This window comes from Myotis nattereri (genome assembly GCF_964212035.1).
Source record: "Myotis nattereri genome assembly, chromosome: 16".
Taxonomy (NCBI): Eukaryota; Metazoa; Chordata; class Mammalia; order Chiroptera; family Vespertilionidae; genus Myotis; species Myotis nattereri.
The window spans coordinates 21,747,471-21,763,026 of NC_138091.1; the positions used below are offsets into that span (position 1 = coordinate 21,747,471).

General features: G+C 50.4%; 1 protein-coding gene across 1 annotated transcript in view; it reads left to right on the forward strand.

Annotated features, from left to right (window-relative positions):
* Positions 1-15,556, forward strand: part of SMG6 (SMG6 nonsense mediated mRNA decay factor) — a 214,777-nt gene that overhangs the window by 189,999 nt on the left and 9,222 nt on the right. The window contains exons 14-15 of the mRNA XM_081109365.1: positions 702-878; positions 4,543-4,689. Coding sequence (XP_080965491.1) covers positions 702-878; positions 4,543-4,689 — 324 coding nt within the window. The remainder of the gene's footprint in view (positions 1-701; positions 879-4,542; positions 4,690-15,556) is intronic.

The following is a 15,556-nucleotide window of genomic DNA, read 5'->3' on the forward strand; positions in this document are numbered from 1 at the left end:
GCAGGATGGCGTGAACCCTGGAGGAGCAGAGCTTTGGTGAAACACCCCCACCTGCTTTGCCTGTCTCCCTTCTCCTGACAACAATTTCCTGCCTGAGCCCAGTCTCTGAGTATGAGAAGCTCTTGGGTGGGGCAGAACCCGCCAGGGGAAGCCCAAAATGATCTGGCTGAAATGAAACAGCCAAGAAAGCCCTCATCATTCATTTTGCACTCAGCTGAAAGTTCTCCTTTTGGGAGTCTGGCGAGAGGGGAGCTTGGAAAAGAATGGAGAGTGGCTGTGAGGGGTACCAGAAAGCTGTGTTCTGTGAAAGCCACCAGTGGTTGGCACTCCACCCTTCTTTCTATCAATTAGATATCAAACCTAAAAGAATTTAATTTATTCTTTGTTATTATCAGGACTTTGGGGGGCAGGAGGGAGGCACAACCCCAGAGGATACCTGTCATTGATTCTGGGGTTGTCTGCTACCCTCGAGATGACCTAAGGAGAGACAGTAGTGACTTTCTTCCCTTAGAAGATCTTGGTCCTCACCCCTTGTCCCTTGCTCACCGTGTCACACATGCACACACACCGCACACTCATCCTGTCTCCCTTGCCCAGCAACGTTGACACATTTCTCGTGTGCTCCACCGCCAACAGCGTCTCTCATCTTCATCTTCCCTTTCAGAAAATGCTGTTTTTCTTCTCTCCCTTTTGCCCTGTAGGTTATTGCAGCCGACTGCAAAAGGGTCACAGTGCTGAAGTATTTTCTGGAAGCCCTTTGTGGACAAGAAGAGCCTCTGCTGGCATTCAAGGGTGGAAAATATGTGTCAGTGGCACCCGTCCCAGACACCATGGGAAAGGAAATGGGAAGCCAAGAGGGAAAACAACTGGAAGATGAGGTACTATGCGGGAAGAGCCCGCTGTGGCAAAGGGAAGGCTCCCCTTCCTCCCCCTCCAGCCCTGCTCTGCCCATGGCTTCGGCTTCTACCCCTGGTTATTTATAACCACTCAGAGCAGTGTCGATGTTAACGTGACCAGCCAGCTTCTCAGGAGTGCACTCTGCTGGTGCCCCTTCCTGCCAGTCCCACCCCAGTGCCTCCATCTCTGCTACGAGTTCCAGATGCTTCTTTTTAATGTTGCATTGGAGAAGGGAGGGAAAGAAAGAGTTTAATAATGTGCAGCTCCGGAGGCTTAGGAAAGGGAGTGGAGGGGGGTGTTAGGGTTCAGGCTGAGGATCAAGTTTATAGATGTGTGGAGCTCAGCGCAGCACAGGCCTGAACTCCAGCCTCTAGCACACGTACAGGAAGAGCTGACATTGCTGGCCCCGTGTGGAAAATCACCCCTCCCCCGCCTACCCTCCCTCGCTCGTTCCCTCCCTCCCTCCCTCCTGCACATCCTGATGTGATTAAGGAATTCTCTTGTTTGTTTGCCCTTGGTTGTTCCTGTAGCCCTTGCTTCACTCCAAACCGTGTGCGCTCACCCTAGTGTGCGCACACGTGAGCCTGTGTACCTACTCCCTGCTAAACCTCACTGGCAGTTGCCCTGCCATGCATGTATGTGTCTTTCTGGGGGTGGTTGCTGTCGTGGGTCTGTCAGTGCTGGGCTTGTGTGTCAGTTTAAGTTGAACACTGCTTCCAGCTTCCCTGCCGTCTGTGGGTTCTGAGTAAATGTGAGTGTGTAGCGGTGTTGGCGCATGTGTGTGTTTAATATCACTGCCAGCTGCCCTGCTGTGTGTCTGGGTGTGGGTAACTGTCTGGGTGTGTGTGCACACAGCTCACTTTTGCCTGATGGTTGATTCTTACCTTCTTTTACCCCACAGTGTTAAAGACAGAGGGGACTTAGGTGGGAAGGAACATGGGACTTAAGGAAGGGACGGAAGCAATTCCAGCCAGAGGCCAGGTCACCCGTAGGCCAACACAGTCATTTGGCCCGCAAGAGTCTCAAGCGCCTGGTGGAGCAGGGTGGGGTGCAGGGATGAAATCAGCAACAGGCCAGGGAAGCCAGATGTCAGCTGGAAGCTGTCGTTTGTGATCTGAAACAGTGATAGAGTGGCCACCTTTGGTTCAGTCTTCAGAGCGCAGTCTTGGACTGGCTTCATTAGAATAGCTGGAGAACCCCACCCCACCCCTGATGATACAGGCTCAGCTTCCAGGACAGAGGTGGTTCCAGGGATAAAGCCGAGCCCACGATTCCAGACTCCCCAGATGAAACCTGGGCAGGAAATAATGGGAAAGAATGAGCTGTCAGCATGGGAGGAGACAGTGGGGTTGCTAAAGCCATTGGGGTGTCCAGGCTTCAGGCGGGACAGAGCAGTGCCACCCAAGCCCTGGGCACTGTGCAGGGAAGCATGGGTGGGACAGTGCTAAGTCAGTTATCTCACCCACACGGGGAGGCTGAGGCAGCCGTGGAAGGTCAGCAAGGCTAGCTCTCCAGGATTGCTGTAAGAGATGCCCTCGGGCCAGTGGTGCCTGCAGTGCCAAATCAAGTTAGGCACGTGAGGCCCAGAGAGAGGGGCTGAGCCACAGTTCTTTCACTCCTACAGGGAACAGACCGGTTCTCTGGTCCCAGACCTTGGTGGTGCCCCCATTCTCTCTCCTTCAAGTCTTATTAACCAGACAAAGGTTGTGACCCATGCCACACTGCCCACTTCTTCCTTTTCCCACGAGCCTTCTGAGTTCCTTGTATGTTAGTGGCCCCTGGGAAACCCTACTTACCCAGGTCTGTGTAATTTCATAACCCTGAACTTCCTCGTTTGCTGTGAGAGCTGAGAAAACCTCAGACAAGCCTTGCTGACCCTCCTTTGACCTCAGTCAAGCTCACTCAGAGCCCCATGATGACCCAGTGTGTCCTGATCAGAGCAGGCAGAGGCCTCGTTCCCTCGTGGGCCAGCCAGGCATCCTATTCCCCTCACTCCAGTCCAGGTTAACAAGGAAGTAAATACGTAGTGTCTTCCTCCTTCCCAGGGTCTCTCTGGAAGTGCACCATCTGACACCATAGCCTGTTGGTTGTCAGATGAGTGGTAACTGCAGACAGCACCCAAACCCCTGAGACCTCTTAGGATAGTGGCAGTTCTGGCCCCATCCTGATATCTCATCTGTGCTCAGACGACAAGACTGAGTCACTTAAGCAGATTGGGAGAGAAGAGGTAGATACTTCTTCAGGCATCATTCTTCACGAAGATAACAGTCTAGTTGCTTAGGGATGCTACCGAAGCACCTGTCGTTCCACCCTAGACTCTGCTACCCCACACACTTTACCAACCACTTTCAGCCAAAATTCCACTGGAGAACCATCTGGATATGGGCAGTTAGGGGAGAGAGCAGGGTGTACAGCACAGGTCCTCGGTGGGGCTATGGGAGACCTGGTGAAGCCGAGCCACTCTGGGATGGATCTGGGCTCACCATCCAGATTAGGCCCCCACCCCTGTGCTGGTTGGTATTATTAGTAAGAGCACAGACTTTAGAGCTTGACTCACTAGAGTCCCTGCTATGTCACTTACTAGCTTTGTGATCTTGAGCAAATTGTTTAACTCTAAACCTCAGTTTGTTCATTTGTAAAATAGGTATTATAATAGCATCCATTTCTCAGGCCATTGTGAGAATTAAATGAGTTCATACATGAAAAACAGCCCTGTCCTTGGCCAGTGCTAAGCTCTCAGTAAATGGTAGCCATTATTGTCATAATCATTGTCATCATTATCATCAAGTTAGAAACAGGAATCTCCTCCTACTAAATCACTCCCTATTGCCCATGCTAACCCTGCCCCTCAAAGGAAGCTGCTTGGGCAGCTGCATGTTCTCTACTGACCAAGGCCAAAAGTGAGAGAGAGGAATGGAGCCTGGGACCACCCGGGGAGCAGTGGCTTCTGAGAGCTGAAGCTGCAAGCAGGGAGGTGCCATCCCTGGGGAAGGCTCCACCAGCCTGCAGGAGACTCTTAAGCTAGCAGCTATCTCCCAGCCTGCCCAAGCTCCGGTAGGGCAGCTGAGCAAGGTCATGTCATGTGAATTCCTATAAGGAGGCCCAGCCCTGACACCACCAGGCTGTGGTCTTAAAAAGAAACTAGGGCAAGGTCTGCTGAGCTACAGCATCTGCTCCCTGAAGCTGTCTGGGGCAAGGGAGCTTCCATGCCTAACTCCCAGCTGTTGGCCAGAATTGATTCCTATCAGATTATTAGCATGAATTAGATTTAAATTGGGTTGATTAACTTTCTCTGTTGTTTTCCCCTTTGGTGATTTCAAAACAAAAATAGACCTAAAGTTTGACTTTGTGAGTTTGTGCAAAGGAGAATGAAGAGCTGTGAGTAGAAACATGAAAGTTATCCGTGAGAATGACTGACAGTGTGGTCTCTGACTCTGGCATTCAGAAAAAGTCCTAGAGTACAAAAGGGAGCAACAGTGAGGGAGGGAGTAACAGCTTCTCTTTACCCCTCACACCTTGGGGCCCTTTGTAAGAAATGTCTAAAGAAGCTTAGAGTGGGGGTGCGGGAAGGATAGAAAGATGGGCCTGGTAAGTGTCATGGGCTCACAGTATCCTCTCTTTCCTGGCCTGTTTCGCCACTCAAAGGAGGAGGATGTGGTGATTGAAGACTTTGAAGAAGATTCAGAGGCTGAAGGCAGCGGGGGCGAGGATGACATCAAGGAGCTTCGGGCCAAGAAGCTGGCCCTGGCCAGGAAGATAGCCGAGCAGCAGCGTCGCCAAGAAAAGATCCAGGTGGGGCCTGCCTGGGAGGATGGCTCCCATCAGGGGCATGAGGGGATGTGAGAATGGAGCAGGGGTAAGCAGGATCGTCTCAGGAAAAGTCTCACATGTCTGGTTCCACCTCGTTTTCTTTTTCTGTCACTAAGTTCTGATAGCACATTTGGTGCCTGGAGGCTCCCTCCTCCTGGGATCTAAGTTTTGAAGTTCTCCTGAACCTTATCCATACAGTCCCAGAGAGGCCAGGGACTCTCTGTTGAGAACACCTGTCCTCAGGGGGGGAGAATGTCATGGCCACAGTCTGCTTATCTGGATTCCCAGTGTGATGGCCGAGCCCCTCTGCAGACCTCTAAACCTTCCCAGAGAGAAACTGCTTGATCTCCACACGAGGATTCCTCCACTATCAGCCCTTTGTGGACCCATACCTCCACTTCCAGCAAGTTTTTCTTTCATTTTCCTTTTTTCCTTTAAGCTGCACCCGTGGGCATGCTTATTGATTCCAAAGAGAGGAAGGGAGACACAGAAACATCAATGTGAGAGGAAAACATTAATCCGTTGCCTCCTGTACTTGCCCACCAGGGATCAAATCCGACCGGGGATCGAATCCACAGCCTAGGCATGTGCCTTGACTGGGGATTGAACCTGCAACCTTTTGGGGGCACGGGACAACACTCCAACAACTGAGTCACCCAGCCAGGCCAGCATGGTTTTTGTATGGCTCTTCCAGGTCTGCCTTCTTGCACTGTACGCTCACTGCCTCTTATCCAGGGCTCAGGGCAGACAGGGAAGAGCCAGTCACACTCTCCTATTTAACTATGTGCTTGGGAAGCGTCAGGCCCCTTTAGGAACGTCTGTTTTCAGCTCTTTTCAGACACCCTTCACCTTTGGCAGAGGCCTCAGTGCATGAGGTCAAGCAGACCTGACCACGGTCTGGGCTCCACCACTTACTAGCTTTGTGATTTTTGGCAAATTGTTTAATTTCTCAGAGCCTGTTTCCTCGTCTGTAAAGTGAAAGTGGTAACAGCACCTACCTCTTAGAATTGCTGTGAAGCCTACAAAAACCGGCCCATGTAAAGTGCTTAGCACAGTGCATGGCACACAGAATGTGCTTTATAAATGTCATTGTGGGCTAATTTTGTTCTAATCACCCATCAAACAGAGCCCCGGCCTAAGCAGGGAATAAGCATCAGTTGGGATCCTTCTTTCTTTAGATATTTTCATGTCCCCTGCACACTGGAACCCAGTGTGTGATCCCTCTGCCAGCATCATCCACCCCAACCAAGGATTGTTTCCTTCCGTATTATGGCCACAGTCTTGCTCTGTAGCCAGCACTGCCTCCTCAGCCCTCCTGTGGTCTCTGTTGTAGCCCACTAAGCAGCTTCATCCTCACGTCTGTCTTCCTGTTCTGTGGCTCTTTTTTCCCTCACCATCGGTCTTACCAAAAGTTCTACCTATACTCACCACCTCTATGTCTTGATTCTCCACTCAGCAATTATATAATCTGTATCCTAAGTCACCAAGTGCCTGCCTTTATAAGTCTCAGTCCCCATCATAGTTGACCTCCCTGTAGCATTGGACCCTGAAGCTGCCTTCCCCCAGCTTCAGTTTAACAAGTGAACCCTCATCTCTATCTCTCTCTCTCTCTCTCTCTCTCTCTCTCTCTCTCTCTCTCTCTCTCTCTCTCTCTCTCTTTTTCTCTTCCTCTCTCTGTTGACCTAGGCTTCCTCACCACTATTCTTTGCTTGGTCTCCTCCTCCTTTCTGTTACTTTTTAGTCCCAGCGCATAGAGTTGGCACTCAGCAGGTATTCGTTGAGTAACTTAATAGATGGTAGCAACTAGAGCATCATCTTAAATTCCTTGCTGGGTTTTAACCCCTTGGGTCTGATTTCATTTTTTATTTTTTTATCAAATCTATCTGTTCACTCATTTATTCCCCTCTCTCTATTCTCATTGCCACTACTGCTAGTCGAAGCCAGGTACTGACTTGGGTTATAGCAATCAAGGCCTCTGCGTCGCACAACTCCTGGGGGTGCTGCTTACCTTGTAGCCTGTGAATGGCACCTCTTGCAGTAGCGCAGCCCACAGCCTACGTGCCACGTTCACTGCCTCCAGTGCATCTTACATGTCCTCATCATTCTCTTCCCAGAAGAGCCATTCTCCTGCTCAGAAATCATCAGAGCCTTTGCTTGGCTGGGTCCTTATTATTGCATTCAAGGCTTTCTTGTGTGTTCACAACCTCTTCCCAAACCCCTTGAGCCCTTATCTATGTATTACATTGGGCAAAGTGTTTAAATTCTCTGAGCCTCATCTATAAAATAAAAGTGGTAGCAGCACCTACTTCAGACCTTAGAATGACAGTGCATGTAAAGTGCCCAGACTGAGGCCCTCCTGCCTGGACAATACAGTGGGACCTTGACTTACAAGTTTAATTCGTTCCATGACGGAGCTCGTAACTCAAATTACTCGTATGTCAAATCAATTGTGAACGAGTGAGACACGTGATGCTGGGCTGATGTGGCATTCACTGTGACGTTCGCTGCACCAACTAGTGGTGGGGTATCTGAAGCTGGCTCGTAACCCGAATTTTAGCTCGCAACTCAAAGCAAAAAATTGGCCGAGAGACGGCTCGTATCTCGAAAAACTCGTTAGTCGGGACACTCGTAAGTCAAGGCCCCACTGTACTACCCTCTTCTCCTTTCCCACTCTTGGATCTTTGTTCATGCTCTTCCCTTTTTCCTGCTCCACATTTCCTGTTACCTATTGAAATTCTATTCCTTCTTCAATCCCCAGATGAAACTCCATCTCCCCAGTGAAGCTTTCCCTGATTCCCCCCAGGAGGACTTAATCTCTCTCTGCTCAGTGTTTCTGTAGCACTGACTTACACTTCATGTGTGAAACTTACATCACATCTCATATTACACTTATTTCTGGACTTGTTCCTCTACTGTGCTGTGAACTCCTTAGAATAGGGTACCCTATCTTCAGCTCAGTTTAGTCAGGTGGTCAGGGGCTCAGAAGGGAACAAATGTCCCATCCCATCGTGTACAGTGGAGCGGAGAAGCCAGTGACTTGAAGTGTGAGTGAGCACTGTTACAAAAGAGAAGGACAGGATGCTGTGGGAGCATATGCTATGGGGACGTGGCCTTGTCTAGAGCGCTGTGTTCAGTTCTGCCTCTCCACGGACAAGCAGCACCTTACAAATAGGAGGTCTTGTATGAAGCTTGACTTCCGGTGCCAGCGGCTGCCCTGTCAGAAAGCCTATTCTCCCTGCCACCTCCTTTAGAGTAGGCTGCTCAGGCCCAGGCACCAAGGGCCTGCTGTGGTTTGACCAAGGCTGGGGTTGCTGTTGCCCCTTTAAGAACAGGCCCCACATGAACCGCTGCTGGCGGCCCTGCCTCCTGTCAGCCTTCTTCCTCCAGCCTCACAGCCACAGGAGGATTTCTCAGCAGAGGAAAAATTCCCCCCTTCCCTTCTCCCCCCCCCCCCCTTTAATGCCCGGGGCCCTTCACTTCCATAATTCTTCATTTTCCAGCCTTGAACGTAAGCCAGACACATCTGTCTGGCCATATGCGTGAACCCTGGAGTCTGTGCCGAGGTGGCTGTAAAACAGGGCCGGTGAAGGCCCTTCTGGGAGAGCACACACATGTGTGTGCCCTCGGGCCATTGGCTCCCTGCCCAGAACCATGGGGCTGCAGCGCTCCAAACCCATGTTAACCTTTTCTTATTTTTCCTCTTTTTGTTTACTTTAAGGGGGGAAAATCCCAAGGAAAAGGTATAAATTGTCCTGGGAGTGGGGGAGAGGCTCCTAGCTAGAGAGGCCATTATTGTTGGCAGGTACCTGGGTCACACTAATACAATAAGGAAGAGAAGAGCATCGAGTGAATTAAGATGGGAGAGATGGGCTGTAAATTGCACTGCTCTGAGCTCCATCCGTCTCCAGGGGTGTTAACCGAGAGGTGTAAGGCGAGTCCCCAGCTCCCAGCGCCTTTTACAGATGCAGCAAAACAGGAACCACACATGTTTGGAGAAGGGGATATGAAGATGGGGTTGAAAAAAATCCTCCTAGCCCCCATGACAGCTATAAAGTCCAACTGAGATCTGGAGCTGTAGCCACACCCCCACTTCCCCGCTCAAACCTAGACCCCTGGTCCCAAGCTCATCTGTGGGGCTGGGGGAGGTGGGGCCCGGCCTCCCTCCGTACCTCACAGCCTGTCCTTCCCTGCTTCCGGCATTGCACAGAGGCTGGTAAGTGAGGCCGACTGGAGGTCAGAAAAGGGGTGTGGGCAGCTCTCAGGGCCTGTGCAGCTGGAGGCCCGGCTCCCAGGCAGGCCCCTGGATGCTAGGGGGCCAAATCTGCCCACCCGGGGCTTTGAGGTGACCCTTTCGAGCTCAGCCCTGGCTTTGCCTGTTGCCTGAGACAGCTGTCTTCATGTTGGGTTGGTTCTGACCACCTTGCCACTTCCCACCTTTCCAGTTCTTTTTATTCCCATTGCCTTTCTTGGGAGGTGTCCAGAGACCACAGCAGGGTACATAGTTTGTCTGGGAAATTGGTCAGAAGTGTTTCATTCCTAAGCAGGCCCCCCGGGCAAAGCAGTCACTGAAAATCCTCCTCCAGGCATGAGGCGTGGCCTCTTGGCACCTCGCACTGGCCCTGGCCCTGTGAATCCCCCGCCTCCTCTCTGCCTCCATGAAGCTTTGCTGTGATTTGTGCTGCTGTCGGGCGGGGTCAGGTTTCCTGAGCAGTTGCAAACATCCCACCTGAAACATAACAGGCTCTTCCTCTGGCCACAGCTATTGTTTCCCTCCGCATTATGGCCACAGTCTTGCTCTGTAGCCAGCAATGACATGTGTTCTGAAAATAGCTTCGCTCCCCTGTCCCCTTCCCACCCACCCACCCTCCTGAAGATGCAGTCACTCCTTTGTGATGGCCCCAGGAGTTTTACTCTAAATATAGCTGCAGCCCATTCACACTGCCACCCAGCTGGAGGGGGGGCACTGTGGAACAATGGGGCATGCACAGAGCCCCCCACACCTGTATGGAAGCTAGCGGAAGACAGACACTCAGCCCTGGCTCCTAGCTGTCGGAGACAGGGTGGGAGCCAGTGCACACTACCAGGCCAGGGGCACGTTCACGCCAGGGCAGGAAAGCACATCAGCCTGTGGAGCCGGGCAACCGCCCTCCCCACTCGAACCCGTTCCAGAGCCTGTTCCAGGTTCTTCGCACACCATGGCCTGGGCCTCCGGTTTGCTTCAGCTCCTTGCCTCCCTGGCTCCCCAGCACCCACAAGGTTCTATTCTCTCACAGAACTGGCAGCCTGTTGGCTGGAACACCTTAGGCTGCTGCTTGGAGCAAGTTCAGAGGTATCATGCTCAGCCCTGTCACTCCCTTACTATCAAGAAAGGGCACACTTCTTGGGCATTCTCAGAACAAGAGTTAGATAACAGTCAATCTTTTTAAAAATATATATTTTTATTGATTTCAGAGGGAAGGGAGAGGGAGATAGAAGCATCATTGATGAGAGAGAAGCATTGATCGGCTACCTCCTGCACGGCCCACACTGGGTATCGAGCCCGCAACCCGGGCATGTGCCCTGACTGGGAATCAAGCCATGACCTCCTAGTTCATAGTTCAATGCTCAACTGCTGAACCATGCCAACGGGGCTAAAATTCAACCTTTAAAGTGCCCTTCAACCCTGAGATTCTGTGATTTTAGCCTATTGGGCACCTATGATATATCCATCTAGATCAGAGGTTCTCAACCTACCTAATGCTGTGACCCTTTAATACAGGTCCTCATGTTGTGGTGACCCCCAACCATAAAATTATTTTTGTTGCTATTTCATAACTGTAATTTTGCTACTGTTATGAATCGTAATGTAAATATCTGATATGCAGGATGTATTTTCATTGTTACAAATTGAACATAATTAAAGCATAGTGATTAATCACAAAAACAATATGTAATTATATATGTGTTTTCTGATGGTCTTAGGCAACCCCTGTGAAAAGGGTCATTCGACCCCCAAAGGGGTCGCGACCCACAGGTTGAGAACTGCTGGTCTAGATGCAAGGTGTTAGAGAAACTGTAAGGAAAGACAGCTCTCCTTAAGCTCCTTACAGTCTAGTTTGAAAATAAGATCAGTCCTCATAAAACAGTCAGAAGTAGCAAGCAAGTCATCATACTCACAACTTTAAAAATGAGCCCTAGCTGTTTGGCTCAGTGGATAGAGCATCAGACTGCAGACTGAAGGGTCCCAGGTTCGATTCCGGTCGAGGGCACATGCCCGGGTTGTGGGCTCATTTCCCAGTAGGTGGCGTGCAGGAGGCAGCCAATCAATGATTCTCTCTCATCATCAATATTTCTCTCCTCCTTCCTCTCTGAAACCGTTTTTTGTGTGTTTTTTTTTGTTTTTTTGTTTTGTTTTTTTAAATGAAACCAAGTAGCTCAGTTGGTTAGAGTGTGGTCGCAATACACCAAGGTTTTGGGTTCAATCCTCGATCAGCGCACACACAGGACGTAACCAGTGAATGCATAAATAAGTGGAACAACAAATAGAAGTTTCTTTCTCCCTCTCTCTCTCTAGAATCAATACATAAAAATTTAAAGAAGGAAAGTGTATGTTAGGCTCTCTGGTACTTAACTTTGGACCTCCAGAGAAGGGATCCTAAACACAACCTTCTCATGAGCACCCAAACTTAGATGCTCAGTGTCCTGCTCCCCGGGGAGACTGGTGGCTCTGCTTTCTATAGCAAATACAGTATCTGCTCCCTTTGATTTCTGCAGCTCAAGAAGGAATTGCCTCCTCTGCTGTTGGTGGTTATCTTACCAACTCCTATTTTTTAAAAATATATTTTATTGATTTTTTACAGAGAGGAAGGGAGAGGGATAGAGTTAGAAACATCCATGAGAGAGAAACATCCATCAGCTGCCTCCTGCACACCCCACTGGGGATGTGCCTGCAACCAAGGTACATGCAACGCTCTAGCCACTGAGCCAAACTGGTCAGGGCACCAACTCCTATTTTTTTATTTCATTTCCATTTTTCATTTTTAAAAGTACCTACATGTAGTTAAAACCAACAACAACAAGACTACCACGAGTCTCATAATAGAAATGAACAGCCCTCTGCCTGGCCCCTTCCCCTCCAGCTCTGCTCCCTAGTGGTTTCCCCAGATATTTACCTCCTGGATATATAGAAGGTGGGAAATGGAGCAGGGCAGGAAGAAAGGAAACTGAGCTTTGTTAAGCTGCGAATACATGTATCAGCCGTTTTGCTAGATACTTTCACATACAAGGTGACTGTGGAAATTTGCTATGTTAACAAAATTCGTTTCTGGTGAAGACACTGCTCTGCTCGCCCAGAGAGGCCCAGGAATAAATTATTCCCTCACCCTGTAGAAGAAAGGAAGCAGCCACGCTCCCTGTGGAGTCCTAAGGAGAAGGAAAACTTAAGGACCTCTCATGATCCGGTCTTCACGTCCCAGAATTCCTGTGTGAACTAATTGCATTACCTTTGTTTGTAATTCTCAGTGTCTCAATTTTCAATGGGTTAGCATCCCCAAACCATCCCAGTGTCTAGAAGAATGAATTTAGCCCTAGTCAGTTTGGCTCAGTGGATAGAGCTGTGGACAGAAGGGTCCCAGGTTCGATTCTGGTCAGGGCACATACTGAGATTGCAGGCTCAATCCCCAGTAGGGGGTGTACAGAAGACAGCCGTTCAATGATTCTTTCTCATCATTGATGTTTCTATCTCTCACTCTCCCTTCCTCTCTGAAATCAAAAATATATATATTTTTTTAAAAAAAAAAGGAATTTAGCCTCTAAAAGAGCCGCTCCTGGAAACCCGCAGCTATTAGCTTCCTCATTGGATGTTATTGTGGATTCTCTCTCTCCAAGTTCCCCACCAGCTTGCTGAAGGACACTCCATTACTTCAGAGAAAGCTGTTACTTAGCACCTCCCAGAAACAGAATTAAGTTTTTTCTCTTTCACACTTTATGACCACTTAGTCCTTATTGCCACTGGTCTGATTCAAAGTGTTAAAGCTTTCCCCTACTTCTCAGTTCATAGTCCTAGGACCACTGTAGCCAGTCTCAGCTCCTGTGCAGCTCTCCTTCCGGGTCAGCACACTGGATTCCAGGCCAGGGCCAGTCTGTCTGAATCACAGCATTCCAGTTGCGCCCCCCTCACCCCGTACCAGAGGCTTCTGCAGCTTTTTACTCATACAAACAAAAATAAATCTCACTACCGGCCTCTGAACTCCACAGCAGCATGCTTCCCCTTCTCCCCAAGCGTCCCATGGCTGTGAGTGGGGACTTGGCACTCTCCCCACCGACATCACTTTTTCACTCCCTGCGCATCCTGTGTCCTTCTCTCACCGTGCGACCCAGAGATTGGAATGGGACGTGACGGCCGGCACAGGCGCCGTGCACAGCTGCCAGGAATCTGACGGGTAAAATCTGGAAAAGTTGGGAGGGCAAATGCTAAACACACACACACACACACACACACACACACACACAGCGCCACTCAGAGAGGGCCGGAAACACAGACACCCACAGAAAGGACTTGCAGACTCCCGATCCTTTCTTAGTCTGCTCTTCTTTGGAGGGGACTGGGTCAGTCTCATGACCCAGGTATGAACCGCGGCCCCCCCCCCCCACGTCAAAGGCCCTCTGGTACCCCAGGAGGAGAGAGATCAGCTTCATTTTATCTCCTTCACTCCATGAGGGCATGTGGGGAACAGGAAGCAGTTGTGTGGTGACTCACTGGGCAGAGCCAGGTTAAGGGAAGTTGTCTGCGGGTGTCCCTGGGACCGGATGATGGCAGCACAACTCTGACCACCCTCATACAGCTTGACCCCACCCCACCCCTGGGGAACCAACAAGGCTGCCACTTCCCTAAGAGGCTATGGCCTCTGTTCACCTTTCTGGCCCGGAGCCAGAGCTCGGAGAACTCAGACTGCTTCCCTTGACCCTGCTCCTAGATTTTGCTTCTGTCCTGTCATCAGAACACACAAGTAGCTCAGCTAGCCCCCAGCTAGTCCCTTGGAACTGGCCTAAAGGCCCTTCTGCCTATTGCCAGCTCTAAAGGTCTGATGGAATAAGGTCTTAGGAGCCCATTCACACAGGGTCAAAACTGACAGCTAGTTCCACTTCCTTAGAGGCAAACCAGGCTGGAGTGTCATTTCTGGAGACAGAAAAACTGAGATGTGAAAGGAGTCAGTGGGGCAGTGGCATAGATGCCCTGCTCAGTTAGGGCCCTGAGGCCCTGTCACCACAGATGCCAGTGCCCCTGTTCCTTCCTCACCAGTGTCAGTGCTTATTCTGTCCCTCTCACCCAGAAAGATATCTCAGGGCCTATGATACTGAGAAAAACGTTCCTGGCAGTGGGAAAGCGGAGTAGAGAACTCCAGGAGCTGGGACACTGAGGACCAGGGATGCAGATGCTCCTACAGTGTAAGGAGAAATAGTGGAGGGTTGTCAACTGCACCTGAGGGAGACCATGTGCTGTTCTTACAGAATACCCAAGCCGTTACACGTTATATGTCAATTACATCAATAAAAAGTGAAATATTTGAAAATGCCCAGGCCAAGTTTGGCAGAATGTCTGTCACCCTCAAGTTGGCAGCCCCATGGGGAGAGAGAATGACCCAAGTCCCCTGGGAAGGTGGCCAGCAGCAGTGGCACTTTCCCTGAATGAGGTGAGAGCAGTAGTCCCAGCAGACTGGGCCTCAGCCGAATTTCTCATGCCTGCCAGTGTTCTGTGGCTTGTGCCTTCCACCAGCTGTGGTGGCAGTGGCAGCAACAACTTACTCATAGGGAGAGGTCCCCAGCAGGTCACAGAGAAGCCACCCCCAGCATTCAAAGGCATGCCCTTTCAGTTTTACTGTCATTGCCCGTGAAACCTGAGCACCTTCCTCACTGACTGTTAGTGGCCAGGTCTCAGCACTGTGGGCCCCAGCTCACTTGGCACGCACATCTACTCCCCAGCCTGTGCCTGTGGCCCTGTGAGCTGGTGTGTGGTAGAAGGCCATGAGAGGGCGTAACGGGGCTGGGACCTGCTCTCCAGGCCCTCGCCAGGTTTGTGTGAGTGCCCTCCAGCTCTGTACACTGGGAGCAGGCCATCTGGGCAGATGCCAGCAAATCAGTTTGGTTCTTGGCCATGGCCCCCAGAAGAGGAAGCCACACAATAGTGATCTTGCTCTGTAGTGACAGGCATACCCACAGCCACTGCCACACAAAAAGCTCTATCAGACAGGAGAAAATTGGCTTTTTCCAGATGTGCATGGAGCTTCCCTGAAAGATGTGAACAGCCATAAGACTAACAAGCACGAGGCGTGTGCTTTCCAAGGTGTGGTGCTCAGGCCACAGGTGCTACACGAGATGGTTTTTCAGTGATGATGCATAAGGGACACTTTGACTTTCCGTTATGGAAATTTAGCTTGCACTAGTAAACATGTGACTTGGCTGTCACACCCTTGGTACCATGGATGTCATTGCTTAAGAAAAGGCTAAGCGCCCTGGCCGGGTAGCTCAGTTGGTTAGAGTGTTGTCCCAGTGCGCCAAGGTTGCGGGTTCAATCCCTGATGAGGGCACGTACAAGAAGCAACTGATGAATGCATAAATAAGTGGAACAAGAAATCGATATTTCTCCCTCTCTAAAATCAATAAAATACTCTTGCTGGCGTGGCTCAGTGGTTTGGTGTCAACCTGTAAACCAGGAGGTCACAGTTCTATTCCCAGTCGGGGCACATGTCCGGGTTGCAGGCTCGCTCTCCAGTGTGAGGTGTGCAGGAGGCAGTCAGTCAATGATTCTCTTTCATCATTGATGTTTCTATTGCTCTGTCCCTCTCCCTCCCTCTCTGAAATCAATAAAAAT